Raw genomic sequence first — 18,261 nt, 5'->3', positions numbered from 1 at the left:
AAATCCAGGATAGAGCCAGAAAGTATTCTCATTTGGAAAATTTTAAAACAAGATTATGAAACAGAATGGGAAAGCAAGGAGATGAGAGTAGGATAAAAATGAAACAAAGCAGAAGCAAGATGCAACAAGCCTGATCGAAGTCTCTGTCCGAAAATCCAGTGCTTTTTAAACATTATTATGTGATTCATGATCAGATTGGCATCTAAAAAGTGAGAACAGTATTTTCAAAAGGAGCTACTCCTCTAGTGCCTCAGGTACAATATTCAGTACAATAACCTTTCTCATTTAGAAGTCAAACAGAAACACTGAAAAGAGTTGGCTTGAAGCCTGCTAAGATGCTGTTTTGGTTTTGGTTTTTCTCTCTTTCCCTTCTCACTGATACAAAAATAAAATCAAACTTGTAATGTCAGAGCAGAGATCCAGAAAATCAAAGAACAAACATCTGATTTAATTCACAGATAATTGTAGAAAAAAATCCAAAGGAAAACAAAGTACAGTTTCACAAAGTTGTCACTAAGACTTCCTTTTTAAAAATATTCAGTGTGTTATAGATACTTCCCAAGGAACTGAGAGCCTGAGAAACAAATCCCATCTCCACCTCTTAGTGAGGTTTTGGTACCAGGGGGCTGACTACAGGGATGACTTCTGTGAGAAGTTTTAGAAGCTTCCCCTGTGTCCAACAGAGCTAATAGCAGCTGGCTCCAAGACAGATCGACTGCTAACCAAGGCTGAGCCAATTAGCAATGGTGGTAGTGCCTCTGGGATAACAAATTAAAGAAGGAAAAAGTTATTGCACAGAAGCAATTGCAGCCAGAGAAGAGAGGAGTAAGAATGTGTGAGAAGAACAGCCCTTTAGACCCCAAGGTCAGTGGAGAAGGAAGGGCAGGAGGTGCTCCAGGAGATAGAGCAGCCTGTGGGGAACACCATGGTGAGTCAGCTGTGCCCCTGTAGCACACAGAGGTCCATGGTGAAACAGCCTCTGGAGGACTCCATATATTTTCTGGTTTTATACAGTACAAAGGATCTAGATTTGTTTCATAAGTGGCATGGTAATACAAAGCAAACTAATATTCATTTGGTGTTACCTCACTGTAATAGTGGTTTAAGAGTGAAAGTGGTAAGTTATTTCAGGTTCCATGCTGTCTCTGTGGTTCTTTGATACTATGATAGCTCTTACTTGGAGAGAGGTTTATTTATGTTAACTTTCATTAAATTAGGCTAGATACTGAATCACAAACTCTTGCCTTCTTGTTGTTGTAGAGATGGACAGAAATGACACACCGAGCAATGTATCAAAGGCTATTTTTACTGCTGCCTGTTCTCCTTTCTTACACAGTTTTACAGACCTCATATGTGACTCCAATTGGTTAGCAGCTTTCTTGTCAATTACTCTATTGGTTAGTAAAAGGTATTTTTCTTGTCCATCAAATCTCTATTCTTAAATTGTTTACATATTTTCTTCAATGATTCTCATGGGGTAGATTTAATGTTTATGCAGGTGCTAGTTGTTTTTCACCCAGGAATAGATTGTTATGTTAACAAACTGTTCACACCAGGATTGTTTTCACATGGGAACTTGCAAAGTGCTAGCTTTGCTTAGAAGAAATGACAGGCTAGCCACTGATCTAACAGAGCAGGCCTGATTTTATGAGGCCTTTCTTTTATAATTTTTCTACCATACTCCAACACCTTCGAAATGCTCAGTTTAATGGATGAACTCAGCCTAAAGCATTATGAGGCATCTCATCAATTACATTAAAACCATCTGCTGGAACTTAGAGTCACTTTGCAAAAGAGAAAACTATGAAAATGTTGATTTTCACAGTTGCACATTTTTCAGCAAGAACATCTTGTAATCTTTGGATTGTGACATTTTCATCACTGGTGGAAATATGGTTCATCACTGGTGGAAATATGGTTCAGATTTGACTACTTACAACATCAGATTAAAAAGTAGTATGAGGATGTGAATAAAACAACAAAAAGGAAATAGTTCCATATTCAATTAGAACTTTATTCAAAATCCTATAAAAAACATCTGCATTTTCAAAGGTAGCTAGTTATGCTGACGTTTCATTTGACACATCAAAGCAGGCTCAGGTCTTCACAGCATTGACATTCAGCAATCTGTAAAAAAGACAACATCTGCTCTAAGGATAGATGAGACACCACACAGCGAGCCCTCCAAACCACTGGTCACTTTTAGGGAAAGGTAGTAAAAGGAAGAAGGAAAATGCATTTACTTAAGTAAATTCAGCAATATGAATACATCTTTTTTTTTTCCCCTCTCTTCTGTTTATATCTCCTGCATATTTTCCCTTCATTTTTTACAGTTTCTATCTCTGTGTTCCTAAACTGTATTCTCCTCTTTTCTGTTTCCTTCAGGAATTTCTAACCTTCTGTATGTCTTCTCTTTCATTCCCCTTATCAATGCTTCTTCCATTTCTTTCACTGGTTCATCTCCTCTGGCACTAAACACAGCAGGCTCATCTTCTCTCACCATCTCCTCCCTTTTGTCCATTTCTATAGCCTGTACTCCCTCCATCTCCCCACTAGTCTCTCCTTTCTTCCCCAAATCCTTACACAGAAAAGACTGCATAAATGGAGATGGTTTGGTGAACACAGGAGCTGAAGCTAGACTGCTCCCAGCTTCTCTCCCATTATGTATCTTTTCTGCCACCTCGTCTCTCATGATGCCTGCCTGCCCACTGCAAAACAGCCAGCATAGCTAGTGAGCAGGGCAGCACTTGTCTCTAGCAGCAGTCCCTGAGAATTAAGGTACATGCAAATTCCCAAAGGAAAATCAACAGATTTTCAGCACCTACATCAATCTGAATGAACTGCTTTGTTTTAAAGCTCTTCTTTCTTCATGGTTCTGAGCAGGAAATGGATAATGATAATGAGAATGATATTTGAAAACTCTGCTTGCCTTCACTAGAAGCCTGAGGTACATGAGTTTTAAAATGATGACAACACCTCAATACTCTGAGTCATTCTGTAGTTGTTAGGTCTACTCTATAAATGTTCCTACAAGTAAGTAACTCTAAAGTAAAGGCAGTGTGGCAGAAGGCTGTACTGGTTAAACACTTCTTATACCAGTAATAGCTTAATCCATGCTGCTCTTGTAACTAAGATGCCACTATCTCCTGATCTCATGAGATCAAGATAGGAAGAAAGAGGTGCTAGTCATTTTTAAACCACTATCCCCCAAGACTGTGGGAATGAGCTTCATGTAATGGCAAAATATGCTGAGTTCATATATTCTGCAAGCTCATGGTATTAAAAATATTCCTCTTAAAAAGCAAACAAGTTCTGTTTCCTTAGGGTTTAAAGAGAGTTAGGTTAGGAGAGAATGTGGGCACACACTAAGCTAAAATCTATAGCTACAGGTCTGCTCCACAAAAGCCACACTCTACAGACTGTAGAGAGAAACACATTTCCCAGAACACCAGCTGACCACTGCAGGCAAATACTAAAATGCCTGAAAGAATACCTAGATCAAGCTCTTTTCAGGAGGTGTTCTGGAGGAGTGCTTTTCCAAACAATTGAATTTCTGAGGGTTGGATGCTAAGAACAGTAAGGTCCATAATGAACATGAAACCAATACTCACCATCTATCAGTAGGAACCAAGTGATTATTCCACAAAATAGATGAGGAACCTTTACAAAAGGTTTCAGAATATGAAATAAGGTGACTCAACACAGCAGTCCTGAACAGATTTCTTCTGCAAAGATTTCAAAGTCTGTTGCCTACTTACTAAAGGAAGAGATGGGTTAGCTCTGCAGAAAGATGCCCTGCAACTTAAAATGAGGTGTTATAGCGGAAGTTTCTTATTATTGACTCTTACTTTTCATTCTTGCATGTCTTGAGTAGAATTGAGGCTGTAAAAGTAAGTCTCTGCTGTTCTGTGACACTGGTTTCAGGCTTCTAATGGAGAAATTGTTCTTCACATTCCAAACTTCTTCCAGAGCCACTGTTAACAATTTGGCAAAACAATAGCTTTATAACTGATCACTTCAGCTTGTTCTATAATTAATAAAAAAGTACACAATAATATTCTTCCACAGTTAATGAAAACAGATTGACATCTTCAGAGAGAAATTCAGATTGCTAAAGGTGCAAAACGCTCTCTACTGTTTATAGAAGCTCTTAGGACTACTCAGGCACCCAATTGAAGCTATAATAAATAAGAAACAGCAGTAATACCACTGATGCAGGCAGCATCCTTTTTTGGTCATACTGGAACACCAAATGCCCTCATAAAAATAGAGAAAACAACAACACCCACACCCCAAAAAGCCCAACCCAAACCAAAAACTAATGAAACAAACAAAAAACCAAAGCCATCACCATCAGAACAAAATTAAAAGCTAATTTATTTTGTGGAAAGGTTACAAATTACTAGCCATCTAGTTTATTTTAAACAATACACTTTAGTAGTCTAAACTGTGTAAATCAGGAACCATCCAACCTGACAACTGTTGCCTATCAGAGCCCAGGCCACTTAGTAAGCATCTCTAATTGTCCAAACAGCTGAAAAAGGAATTCAGTGCTCAAGGAATAATCTGTACACCAGCATCTATGTTTATCATTTACTACTTTTATGCAATGCCTATAATGTTATGCTATACATACCATTTCTGTACTGAGCTTGCTATAGATCCATATTATACAGTCCTGTAATAAATTTGTGTAGTGTTTCTCTATTTTTGTACTTTAAGCCTTTGTAACATACATTTCTTTGGTACACTCCTCAAAAGTCATGAGAACATATAAGGTAACATCCATTTATTCAACCAGACTGAAATACTCCAGACAATTTTGATCCATTGGCAGATGAATACAGAAAAAATGGTTGTGTTCAGCTCTTAGTAAGATTATACACATGAGCAGATTGAGCAGACCAGTGTTAACATCTGCAACTCAGCTCTGTGTTCAGGACCCCTTTTCAGTCAACAGGAAAAGAATAGGCACCTTTAGAGCATGACACATGCAATGACAGGTGTCTAGGACAAGTCAAAAGAATGTCCAAAGTGCCTTTCTGTTGGAACCCAAAGTGTCCCTCAGACACTCTTGGATGTTCCGGGCCCAGGTCAGAAGCATTTGAGACCCTGGCATGCAGCGGAAATCCCTGTGGCTTTGAATCTCATCCATGGAACAATTTACCAACCTTGCAGGAAGAACAAGAAATCACAAAAGTTTAGATATTATAGTAGAAGTAGTCACAAAGTGAAAGGGAGAATCTTTGAGTGCTGGACAGGAGGGTTTTAGGCCTTGTACAGAGGAGTCTGAGTTTTGTACATGGGGATCAGAAGTGCTAAGATGGAGGGATTTGGGCGTGCCCTGTCCTCTTTCTTTCTCCTTCCTAACCTCCATGTTCATGGTGATGTTGGCACTCACAGATTGGTTTAGAGTAGAAAGTCACCATTCAATATAGGTAATAGGCATTGGGGAAAAACTATAAACATTTAACATGTAATATATGATATAAAAGATGGCACCAGCCCCCGGGGCAGTCAGAGACAGTGTCAGTGTGTGTGTGTGTGTGTGCCTATGTCTGGCCTGCTGAATGGACCGCAGCAGTTCAGGAAGAAAATCTTTTCGGTAACATACAATAAACTACCTTGAGACTGGACGACTGAAGACTACTGAGTCTTTCTTTGAAGGCTCGGGTTGGAGGAGAGACTTTTCCACCTCTTGGGGTCACCCCAATCTGGGGGTAAGCCCTAGCTCCTGGCGTCCCTGGAGGGCTGTGGCAAGAAGCCAATCTACCAGATGACCTCCAACCTCCACCCAGAAAAAAGGCACACTCGGGAGGCTCCAAAGAGAGAGGGAGCGGAGAGCTCAAGACAAAACATCCTGACCTACACCAAGACAAATCGTCTCGAGAGCAGCCCGGAGAGGAGAAAAACCAGAAGCGCGCCTGGAATTTCCCGCCTGTGATCACCTGTTGGATGGTGAACAGGACCATCTCCGGACCGACCTCGTGCTGATTCAACTTTTGGTGAGAACAGTCGAAATTAAGAACATGGGGGGGGGGCATACTCCCAGGAGCAGGTCCAAATTTTGTCAGCCCTACATGGGGTGGTATCCACACATCCTGTGGAGATGGCTCCAAAAGAGCCGAGAGCCCTGTTGTTGTGGGTGCGGTGTAATTACCCGCACACAGAGACGCGTCTCTTGTTTGAATCAAATTTCTGGCAAGAGATCAACAGGCACTTGTATTACCTAGCCATCAAAAGATACAAGATTGCCGCGAAACTTTTGCCTTCAGCGAGAATAATGCTAGAGTCATTTTCACAACGCGGCAAGGGGTCTGTCATTTTACACCAGACAGCTCAGGCTCCTGCAGGAGCACAGGGAGGAGAATTGCCCAGCCAGCAGCACGGGGCAGCTCTCTTCACCACAGATCCAGGGGAAGCAGGACTGCCTCCCGTGGAAAAGCAAGGGGACGATTTTCCATCACGTCCAGGGTCCCCGGGTTCCCACAGTTCCTCAGATTCCCCTGAGCCCCCAGAATCTCTAGGGTCCTCCGATGCAGAAATCCCTCAGTCGGTCGTAGATCAGCCAGGAGTAACTATCACCCTCGATGAGGAAGGAGATCGGGAGCATCCCGAGCCTACACTCACAGCGCGGGGGGCTGCAGCGGCACCGGCGGGGGAGGGTGCAGGCGGGCGTGCAGAGCCCAGGGAGGAGGGGGAGCCGTCTCTCGCAGCAGCGGCGGCGGGCAGCTTACAGCAGCCCGCGGCGCCGGCGGGAGCGGGGGGGACCGCGAGGGCGAAGGGAACCGCGGAGGAGGCGGGGGGTGCGGGCGCGGCGACTGTACGTCCCGAGGGCCCCGTGACGCGCGCCATGGCGAGAGCCCGCGCAGCGGCGGCGGCCGCCCCGCAGGCACAGGGTGAAAGCTGCCAAATCGCAGCGGCGGCCCGGCAGGCACAGGGTGAAAGCTGCCAAATCGCAGCGGCGGCGGTGGCCCGGCAGCCGCCTGAGACACAGCAGAGAACCGCGGCACATGCTCATCTCGTGGCGGCGGCAGCGCGCATGCGCGGGACGGAGACTCGAAACCCAGAAGCCGGGGCGGGGGAGGGCACCTCGCATGTCGCGGGCGCGGCACGGGCACAGACGGGACGGAAGCGACGTGCTCGGGCTGTGGGCGTCGGCACAGAGCCAGGAGAGGCGTGTCCCTATGAGGGGCAGAGCGGGGCGGAAACATCAGAGCCGGAGTGGGATCGGGAAGGTGGTGACGTCAGTCTCGGGGAGGACGGGAGCGCTCCTGAGACCGCGGCTGCGCCGGGGCGAGCGAGGAGGAGGCGCGGTCGAGGTCGGGGCGGGAGCGTCCGCACCCCCGTGATAAGGCAGGCAGGGACGGGGCGTGTCCAGGGTGCAAACGTCTGCCAGGGCGCCGCCCCCCCCACCGTTCCCACGGCAACCGACACACACGCAGCCAGCCCATGCCCACAACCAATCCCAGCCAGCCTCAGACACTGCAAAGTTAAAACAGCTGATACAGCAAGAGTCGATATCCCAGACTGTAGGATTTGCAAATGTGAATCAATTGTTAGAAGAAATGCTCAGAGATTTATTAGAGATACAAATAGGGGAGCAAACGTCACAGTCTTTTGCAGTGCCGACCTCAGCCGGTCAGGCGGTAGCGCCACCCAGTGGCGGGACCGCAACATTGCAGCAGGTTTTGCCGGACCCAGTTGGTCAAACCATTGCGCCACCCAGTGGTGGTACTGTAACATTGCAGCACCTTTTCCAGTTTCATATAAAAAGAAGTTTAGGGTGAAGAAGACCACACCTGCACGACAGCAGGAACCTCCGCTGATTCCAGAACGGCATGGGACTCAGGACACTCCTGCTGAGGCGCAGCAACAGGATGATACTGTACGTATCACCGCTTCGGAGAGTGTTCCAGTCTGGACAATTCCAACGTCAAGGTCTGCCGATTCTTTGGGTCAGGGAGAGTCAATTTTAATATCAAAAGGGATTGTCAAGTTTCTTTTACGGTACTTGGACACAGCCTTGGAGTTGCATCCAGAGCTGTTGGTTCATCTTCCGCAAATTTTCCAAACAATGCAGGGCAGTCGTGTGTTTTCCTCCACAGCAGACGCTTCATTCTCATCCACAAGCACTCAGCCTTCATCTTCGCAGATGCCACAGATGCCGTTGGTGTCGGTGAGCTCTGCTGCACCAAAGCAGCAGTCACAACGGATGACTCCACTCTACAGGCAAGTACCCACAGAACTTCCAGCTTTACCAAGCGCAAAATTAGACTGGCAGGACATTCAAGCAGAATTGGAAAAGGAGAAAGGTTTATTGCAGGGCTCGGGAAACATCATGATGCCAGTGAACTATGACGCTCAGGGCCAAAACCCGAAGTGGGAACACCTGGATTGTGGCGCGATCAAGGACCTAGCCAAGGCCATCCGAGACAATGGGTTGTCATCACCATACTTTAAACAAACGTTGAAAAGCATTTTTGGTATGTACGATTTAACACCCTATGATCTTAAATATTTCGCAACATCAATTCTTACAGATGCTCAAGCTCTCGTGTGGCAGAAGGCATGGAGGAGATCCCTGGAGGAGCTGAGAGCCAGATACGAGGGCGGACCAAACACAAACTTCACCATGGTGCAGCTTGCTGGTGATCCTCCCGAAGACAACCCGACTCAACAAGCGGTGAGGCTTCCACGAAACGTGCTCAGCGACATTAAGGAGGCAGCATGGAGAGCAATCCTACAGATTGCTCCAGTGGGAGTCCAGGACAACATCTACACTGAGATCAAGCAGGGTCCTTCGGAGCCATTCTCCTCATTTGTGGATCATCTTTCCCAAGCAGTGGAACGACAAGTGGCCAATGAGGGGGCGAAACCACATTTGATCAAAAGCCTCGCTTTTTCCAGTGCCAACCTGGAATGCAGGTGAATCATCAGCGTGATGCCGCACCAGGCCACCTTGGCAGACATGATAGAGGCATGCAGCAAGGTGGGGACACCACAGCATGTCACATCCATCATGGAAGAGCAGCTGGGAGAGTGGATTGAGAAGCGTGTCAAGGAAGCTCTTGCAAATTACACAAAGAGCAACAGCAGTGCAGGAAGGCGATGTTTCAGGTGTGGGGCACAAGGACATATTAAAAGGAACTGCCCACAATTTGCAAAACCCGACGAACCACCAGACCTTTGTCCCCGATGCAGGAGAGGGAGACATCTCGCGAGTGAGTGTCGTTCGCAGACAGATGTGGATGGAAGACCTCTACCTCATCCGGGAAACAGGAAAAAGAGTGCGAATCATCGCCAGCGCGCTCTGACACAAATCATGGCGGTGACGCAAAGTCAACAGGGACAATCCTCGGGGAACAACAAACAGATCCCCTCAGCAGAGCAATCTCCAAAATCCCCAGTGACCCAGACTTGGTACTGCCCGGATTCCAATGCGTGCTGGCAGCCTCCAAATTGACGTGTCTTTTGGACAACAGCCACGCAGCGATACCCACAGGTGTCACTGGGACTTCTTGGAAAAGGCAAGATTTTTTGATAGTGGCCAGTGACAGAAGCACCATTCTTGGACTTGTTTATCCATCCTTGGTTTCAGCAAACCACAAAGAGGAGCTGATGGTCACGGTGAAAGCCCTTCGACCACCTTTGACGTTTCCAAAAAATACACCGATTGCCCAGGCCATGGCTTTGCCATCTCATGCAGGAAAGCAAATCATGCCAGTGTTTAACAAGCAAGGCTCTTTTTCTGGTGACCAAGCAGAAATACATGCGTCTTGGGTGAAACATTTGAGCCGACATCGACCCATCGTTACCTGTCAGTTGACTTGTAACGAAAAAACAGTTGTCATCACAGGGATGCTCGACACAGGGGCAGATGTCACAGTCATTTCATACATCTTTTGGCCCCGGGAATGGGACTTGGTTGCACCTTTGGGTTCTCTCACAGGCATAGGAGGAAGTTCCCTATGCATGCAGAGTGAGAACGCAATCGTTGTCACAGGTCCAGGAAGAAAAATGGCAATCATCCGTCCTTTCATTGTGCAAAAGCCCATCACACATCACAGTGTGGGGAAGAGACCTCTTAGCACAATGGGGATTGAAATTGGAGTTGGATTTTTAACAGGGGTCACTGTGGCACTCACCACTCTGAAATTGACTTGGAAAACAAATGATCCCGTTTGGGAGTGATCACATGGCAAAACCCAAAAACAGGGGAATGGGAATCAGATACCAAAACAGTACAGGGTTCACCACAAATCGTAGAATTGGCAGCAGTGGTCAGGGTTTTTCAGTTATTTCAGGAACCTCTCAATCTGATCACAGATTCAGCATATGTTGCAAATGTGATCAAACGATTGGAGGGATCACTTTTAAAACATACAGATAATGAAATTTTATATTCATATCTATCATGCATGAGAACAATCCTGGAAAACAGAGAACACAAATACTTTGTTACACACATGAGGGCGCATTCCTCGCTTCCAGGGTTTTTAGCAGAAGGGAATGCTCGCGCGGACAAGCTCACAATGCCCATCTCAGAGACACTGCCAGACATTTTCGAGCAAGCAGAATTCAGCCATGCATTTTTCCATCAAAATGCACAAGCATTGATGGAATCTTTTCACCTTTCAAAAAGCCAAGCAAGGGAAATCATCAGTGCTTGCCCAGATTGTCAGCTTGTGCAGCCATCTGCATCCACAGGAGCAGTCAATCCAAGAGGATTGCAAAGTCTCCAGCTGTGGCAAACTGATGTCACAAAATACCCATCTTTTGGGAGGCTCAAAAACATCCATGTTTCGGTCGACACATTTTCAGGGGTAATTTTTGCATCATTATATACAGGGGAAACCACAGAACATGCCTGCAGACACTTTTTACAAGCATTTGCATCATTAGGGGTGCCACAAGAAATAAAAACAGATAATGGACCAACTTACACGGGCAAGGTGCTTGACAAATTCTTGAAAAAATGGGGAGTCAAACACATTTTCGGTATTCCTCATTCTCCCACAGGTCAAGCAATCATCGAAAGAACACATCACACCCTGAAATCCCTTTAGGATAAACAAAAAAGGGGGGAGGCAGGTGCAACACCTTATATGTGGTTGAACAAAGCTCTGTATGTGTTGAATTTTTTAAATGGCTCTTTCTCAGAGCCCACTCCACCAATTGTCAGACACGTCACGAACAGCACACAAGCAAAACTAAGGGAGAATCCTTTAGTTTTGATCCGAAACCCAGAGACAGGACAAATCGAAGGCCCATTCACATTAATCACTTGGGGCAAGGGTGTCGCCTGTGTCTCCACAGGGCGAGGGCTGAAGTGGGTGTCAGCAAGGCACGTGAAACCTTATCGGATGCAGACGCAAGCAGACGCGGATCCAAGAAGCAAAGAGGCAAGCACACAGACGAAGGCAGACGACGACGCTGCAGACATCTCATCAGACAACGATTGACAACTCAGAGACTTGGGGTTTTTCCTGGGACTCGAGTGTCATTCGGGTGTTGCTGCACTGCAAGGTTTCTCACAGAGAGTGAGGACATGGGCATGGGGTTCAGACAGATAGTGTTCATGTGCTTCATTCTCTTGCCTGTTGCCTTGGGCAATAGGACAGATTTTCCCGTGAGACAACCAAAGGGAAATGTGTGGGAGACTTTGGCAGAGGCAGCGGGTCTGGACAGCATCTGTCTGACCCATTCAAGACCGGGGAAACCATTCTCAACATGTTTGGTAGGTGTGCCGGTGAAGGAATGGCCGATCCCAAAGAACATCCCTCCAAAGGTTCTGAAGTCTTTTTCAGATCCTGTGGAAGGATGGAGTGTTTGGACACAGTTCCTTCCTGTGGCTCATTTCAAACCTCAGGAACTGGACATCTTTGGGTCAGCAAGAATGAAATTCTGCATCATATTCAATCCACTGGGAGTGACAGAGACAGATAACTACACGATAGATGTCACTCCAAACCAGCTCTTTTACAGAAATGCATCATCCTGGTGCAATTACACCAAGATGATGAGCAAACCATCCCTCCACAGTCCAGCCATTTTACCAAAAGGAATGTTCTTGATTTGTGGGGACAGAATTTGGCCTGCTATCCCTGCAAAAATCAAGGGCGGTCCATGCAGCATTGGAGAACTCTCATTGATAACACCCAATTTGAAAATTTTGAGGGAACAGACACGCAGGGAAATAAGATCCATTGAACAATATGGCCCAAATTGTGATGATGAAGTTTATACCTAGAACAAGGCTCGGGGAATTGCAGTAGCAATTTTCTCACCCCAAGCAGCATCGGGGGTGGCCTTGACACAATTGGACCACATGGCGTGTTGGTTGAGCAAACATACTCGTGCCGTTTCCTCTGCACTGAGCGACATGTTAACAGATCTCGACAGTGCGAGACAAGCAACACTTCAGAACAGGGCGGCAATTAAATGTGAAGAATTTGAGGGGATGTGCTGCATGAACTTGTCCGATCACTTGAAATCTATCCATGAAAATATAAAACAAATGCAAAACAGCATCAGCAAATTGCAAGAAGTTACAGGATCCTGGTGGAATGATTTCATCAACATTTTTAGTCTCACCATTGTGGAGGGAGCTTTTGAAAATAGCATTTTATACTCTTATAGGATTTCTAATTCTTCTGCTTGTTCTGCCGTGCATTTTTCTAGTCATTCGGCAGGTCATGGACAAAGTGGCAAGGCAGGTTTTTTTAGTGCAAATAGGAGGGGGAGATGTCGGAACCCAAAGTGTCCCTCAGACACTCTTGGATGTTCCGGGCCCAGGTCAGAAGCATTTGAGACCCTGGCATGCAGCGGAAATCCCTGTGGCTTTCAATCTCATCCATGGAATTTACCAACCTTGCAGGAAGAACAAGAAATCACAAAAGTTTAGATATTATAGTAGAAGTTAGTTTAGATATTATAATAGAAGTAGTCACAAAGTGAAAGGAAGGATTTTTGAGTGCTGTACAGATGGGTTTTAGGCCTTGTACAGAGGGGTCTAAGTTTTGTACATGGGGATCAGAAGTGCTAAGATGGAGGGATTTGGGCGTGCCTTGTCCTCCTTCTTTCTCCTTCCTAACCTCCATGTTCATGGTGATGTTGGCACTCACAGATTGGTTTAGAGTAGAAAGTCACCATTCAATATAGGTAATAGGCATTGCGGAAAAACTATAAACATTTAACATGTAATGTATGATATAAAAGATGGCACCAGCCCCCTGGGCAGTCAGAGACAGTGTCAGTGTGTGTGTGTGTGTGTGTGTGCCTATGTCTGGCCTGCTGAATGGACCGCAGCAGTTCAGGAAGAAAATCTTTTCGGTAACATACAATAAACTACCTTGAGACTGGACGACTGAAGACTACTGAGTCTTTCTTTGAAGGCTCGGGTTGGAGGAGAGACTTTTCCACCTTTCGAGGTCACCCCAATATGGGGGTAAGCCCCGACACCTTTCTTCCTCCGCTTACTACACACAGAGGCTACCTAAGTCAGTCATTTGGAGGTGTGTGCTGCAATTCTCTACAAAGCCTAATCACAGTAATAAGAATTACAGGCTGAAATGGTCTTTACATCTGCTGGGTACTGATTACATCACCTAATTTAGGTACATTTTTTCTGTGAATCCAACTGTTTTAAATTCAATTTGAGTGAGTTTAGAAATGGGTCTCAATCCTACACAAGAGAAACAGTATTCTAATTACTACAGCATTTGTTTCAAATAAAAAAGGTAACAAAACCTCCCTACTGCTTGGCAATTGTTTCTGGTTTATTAAATTGATATATCCTATGGTATTATCTGTGTTCTCTCTGGTCTCATAATTTCTGACCAAAAAAAAAAAAAAAAAAAAAAGAGAAAAAAGTCATAAAGACCATATGTTGTTTCTAAATATTCCACACAATATTGCATAAATGTTCTGTAATTTTGCCACAAGTCCTCAAAAGAATCACTTGTCCTGACAAACAAACTTGTCCTGCTGTTTGCTTATAAGGAGGATTACCTGCAGCTGGATGATTGATCTTGCATTCTTCTTCTTGTAAATGAAAGTGCTCCTCCAGTATTTCTTTAACTCTCCTAGGTGGCTCAACATATACACATTTCTGCCCTGTTAGTAAAATACATTACAAAACAACCAGTTATTGTAAATCCCCTGAATGCTGATGTACTTTGCTGAATGCAGTTGTCAAGCTATGCTACTCTGCATCCGTCTTCAATACACAGTGAACCAAATCATTTACAAATATATGGCAGTGTTCAGCCAGGCCCTACTCCCCAGGACCGGCAGATGGTACAGGACAGGGCCCTGGTGGGTCCACCCAGACGGAGTGTGCTGGTAGCCAAAGCCACCCCAGGGCCACTCGGGGAGCCGGCCACCGTGCCTCCCCGTGACAGACATCCCAGAGCAGGACCGTAGATGGAGAGGCATCTAAGAAGATATCCTCGCTGCAGGAAGTCTCCAAGGGGCTGAAGAGGGATGCGGACACCCCACGGCACCGGGGCCAGCACCTGCCGCGGTGCTGGGGGACATCAGTGAGGAGCCGCGGGGAACGGCTGGGCTCCCGAGGGGACACCGGGGCGGGCCCGGGCTGGGGCAGGGGTGGCCGGGGACCGGGGACGGCCGTGCTCACGGGGCTGCTCGCCGCGGGCGTGGCTGCCCGGCTCCCCGGCCGCCGCCGCGGGCATCTGCCGGCCCGCCGCCCTCATGGCCGCCGCTGCCGGGCGGTTGGGCCGGGCTGTTGCCGCGGGGGTTGCCAGGCTGCCCGGCAGGCGGGGCCGCCTCGGCGGCCGCCGGCTCCCGAGGCAGGGAGGCGGCCCCCGAGGCAGGCTGCGGCCAGGCGCCAGCCCCAGCGACAGCAGGGCCTGGCCGCCGCTGAGGCACGGGGTGGGGGACAGCTGTGGGTGTCATCAACAGCCACTCCTCTGTGTCACTCAGCATGGCCACGGGAGCGGGGCACGCACATCACAACCCCTGTACTACTGTGGGCTGTCACCGCGGGCCTGCCCCACGGAAGGATGCCATGGCATTCTCGCCCGAGGCAATGCCGGGCCGAGGGGAAGAACGACAGAGTCCAGTTTTACTGATGTATAGTATGTAGATACTCATACTCAAAAGTACTAGCTTGGTCATAAAAAGAGGCATCTTCAGACAATGCTTATTGGACTGAAGTGGCCTTGTAATCCACATCTTTATTATTCCTTGATACATTTATTCATCTTCTTCCACAGATGTCCTGAAACCAAACTTTTAAAAATAATAAACATTAAAATTACATTACACCATTCATAGTTCAGAAGATGTGTTTCCATTTTCCAAAAGAAAGTGCTGAATATTACATAGTGCTTCTAAAAGGTGGGTGACCAAAACGCCCTCCACAGTACCTTGATCAGAGCACCAAATGTGATCCAACATACCCCAACCCTGCTGCTACTGCTACAATTTTGCTGCGTATGTGTTAGTGGAAGGGGCTTGGGATTACTCACTAAGGCATCTGCACAGGACAGTGAAGTGCTTACTACAGCTCTCATAGAGACAGTACTTCAGCACTTACATTCAATTTTCAGTTTGTTTAACAAAGAAGCAAATTACTCCACTTCTAAATTACAGATGGTAAAGTTAAAGCTGAAAACCATACTGCACGCCCTTACCATGGCAAAATTTTAGCGTACTAACGCGAAAGTGCAAGAAAAATACTAAATTACCTGTAACTAAATCAGACACGACAGTATGCTGGCTGTTTATCCTCACATGGTTGTGGCTCATTTTTTCCAACTAATGCCACATTCTTGACATTTAATCTTTCTGCAACTTAATTGCAAGGGAAAAGTAAACAGGATCTTGGTAGAAAATCACTTCCTTGAAAAGCACCAGGAAAAAAATAAACCAAAACTACTTTCTATCCTATGAATAATGTGTTTGATTTATGAACAGGCGATTGCATTGGAAAAGCCCAAATGGGCTTTCAATTAAAAATATGACAAAATACTTTGGGTTAAATATTTTATTTTATAATAAGCCTTACATTAGGTTCATTAAACATTTTGTGTATCACCCAAATAAGTTACATTCATTCTGAGTTTTCATGCAGTTTTAAAAAAGTTAGAATTTCTCAAAAATAATTTTCAAGTGAGCTGTAATAAAGTCTGCATAACCAAGCCAGAATTTTTTCACATCAAGTAAACAATCCAGTTTTCCCTCCTGCTTTGTCACTACAGACAATTTACAAAGGCCTCTCCAAATCTGCATTTATTAAACAGAAACTCATAGAAATTACTGAGACTTTCTGACCACCTTGACTAACAGCAGTCACGCTTCAAAGTACGAGTGAGACCGCTGAACTGCGCTGCAGGAGGTGACATTTTGCCTGAGAGTACTGAAATATCTTACATTAAAACCTCGTTACAAAGCGACAGACCACCACCGACATGCAGAACACTAACAAGAAAGAGGCAGAAAACCTCACATTCACAAGCTTTTATGGGGACACAGTGTTTATGCAGTCGTCTACTATTTCAAAAAGGTAGTGATATATATCAGTCCTCCTTGCAATGTCAAGGGCAGTTTCATCCAAGTTGTTTTTCAAGTCTGGCTTCACATAGCGATTCATCAGCAGGAGCTCAAGGGTTTCCCTGCTGTTTTTGTTCCCTGCAGCAATGTGCAGGGGTGTCAGCAGACCATTTGTCTGCGCGTTGATGTCTGCGCCCTGCTGAAGCAGGAACGCGGCCACTGTGGTGTTGTTCCACTTACAGGCACTGTGCAGGGGTGTCCAGCCATCCACGGTCTGTGCGTGGACATCGGCCCCTTGAACCACCAACTCGTGTGCAACATCCAAGTGCCCGCTGTAGGCAGCTCGATGGAGAGGAGTGTATTGATCTTCATCACGAGCGTTCACTGGAGCCAGCTTTTCCGTCAGGAGCCTCTTCACGGTACTCAGCTGTTGCAAGAGAACAGGGAACTTCATGTGATTCTATGAAGCAAGATATATGGCTTTGATGGTCATGAAGTTTAATGGAAAAGCAATTCCTGTCAGTGCCAAAAGCACTTATAAAATCTCAGATACAGCCTTCCTACCCCAGTTAAAACGCTTATTTGACATGAAGAGCCTAGCATGCCTTCAGTTTATAGAAGTTAAAGTGCTGTTACTTGAAATTTGAACTGGAATCAATATTTGTTCTAAAAGCCAATAGATCCAGAGATGCTTTAGTGTGTATGGGCTACAAAGGGGGATGGTTTACATACAGTGGCTTGCAAAACCAGATCAAAACAGCTCAGAGAAAGAAAGAAAGAAAAGTATGGGTAAATTTTTGTTTGTGGATGAGACTACAGACATGTGCTCAAAATAACATTCTTGTAAATTATATATATGAACAGAGCGAGTGCCTTACCCGATTGTTTTCAGCTGCCCAGAGTAGCAATTTCTCTGGATGTTTTTCCATTTTCTTTTCTTGCATTTCGTACCATTCCTCTGTTCTTTCTTGCTCATCATCATCATCATCAGACTGTCCTGACCAACAGCTCTGAGTTCCTACAGGAATCAAATGCCTGTGTGTCTCCAGCAGTTCAAGTTGGTTAAAATGCTCTGTGAAGTCTTCAAACAGGTCGCTGTCATCATCATCTTCATCAGCTTGCTTGTCTTTATTCATTTTCAGTCAGCATCTGTGAGCAGCAAATGTACAACCATATTTAGGCCAACTGAAACTGCTATCGGTGCACTATCAATAAAACTATCTGATAGATGATGCTGATGTCAACAAACTGCAAAACTCAAGGGAAAACTCAGTGACCCTCCGCTAACCCGGGCTTTGCCAGCTCTGCCAGAACTCACAGATAAACATCCACGCTAGAAAAGCATCGTGTTACCCCGACCCCCGAAAGGCACCACCTTCAGACTGCAGTGCAACACTGCGCGGGGGTTTGCTGAGTGCACTCGAAAAGCTGCTCACTTTCTAACAAAGGGTCTGGAGAGCAGCCCGGACTGTGGGGCAGAGTCTCAAACGCCCAAACGGCCCGGCCCGCAGCACCGGCCCCGCTCCCCTCCGGGGGCCCCACGTCACCCCGGGCAGGCCCCACCGCCCCGCGAGACACCGACCGATCCCCGCCCGCCCCGCGGGTCTCTCATTCCCGCCCGGCCCCGCCCGGCCCCGCTCCGGTACCTGAGGTCCCAGCGCCGCCGGCGGCTCCGGGCGGGGCGCGGCCCGGCGAGCGCTTCCGGGCCGCGCGGCCGCCGGACGTGACGGAACGGGGCGGGCC

At 46.4% G+C, this 18,261-nt stretch overlaps 2 protein-coding genes across 4 annotated transcripts; both read right to left on the bottom strand.

Moving 5' to 3' along the window:
* Positions 1–1,993: 1,993 nt before the first annotated feature.
* C2H11orf97 (chromosome 2 C11orf97 homolog) lies at positions 1,994–14,729 on the bottom strand. Of its 2 annotated transcripts, XR_008435945.1 has the most exons (5): positions 14,642–14,729; positions 14,014–14,118; positions 3,849–3,974; positions 3,612–3,757; positions 1,994–2,127 (listed from the first exon to the last, which is right to left on the bottom strand). XR_008435945.1 is itself a non-coding variant. In XM_053971649.1 (4 exons), exons 1-4 carry the CDS (start codon positions 14,715–14,717, stop codon positions 2,120–2,122), a joined length of 315 nt encoding a protein of 104 aa, XP_053827624.1. In that variant the 5' UTR covers positions 14,718–14,729; the 3' UTR covers positions 1,994–2,119. The 2 variants fall into 2 exon arrangements, 1 of the variants encoding a protein (XP_053827624.1); XM_053971649.1 differs by lacking the exon at positions 3,612–3,757.
* A 437-nt stretch (positions 14,730–15,166) lies between these two features.
* Positions 15,167–18,245, bottom strand: ANKRD49 (ankyrin repeat domain 49). 2 transcript variants are annotated; one of them, XM_053970793.1, is made up of 3 exons: positions 18,165–18,245; positions 17,397–17,667; positions 15,167–16,945 (listed from the first exon to the last, which is right to left on the bottom strand). In XM_053970793.1, exons 2-3 carry the CDS (start codon positions 17,652–17,654, stop codon positions 16,487–16,489), a joined length of 717 nt encoding a protein of 238 aa, XP_053826768.1. In that variant the 5' UTR covers positions 17,655–17,667; positions 18,165–18,245; the 3' UTR covers positions 15,167–16,486. The 2 variants fall into 2 exon arrangements, with proteins under 2 accessions (XP_053826768.1, XP_053826769.1); XM_053970794.1 differs by lacking the exon at positions 18,165–18,245 and adding an exon at positions 17,894–18,020.
* Positions 18,246–18,261: the final 16 nt, after the last annotated feature.

Source organism: Vidua macroura, chromosome 2 (genome assembly GCF_024509145.1).
Source record: "Vidua macroura isolate BioBank_ID:100142 chromosome 2, ASM2450914v1, whole genome shotgun sequence".
Classification (NCBI taxonomy): Eukaryota; Metazoa; Chordata; class Aves; order Passeriformes; family Viduidae; genus Vidua; species Vidua macroura.
This window is presented reverse-complemented; position numbering and strand designations above follow the sequence as displayed.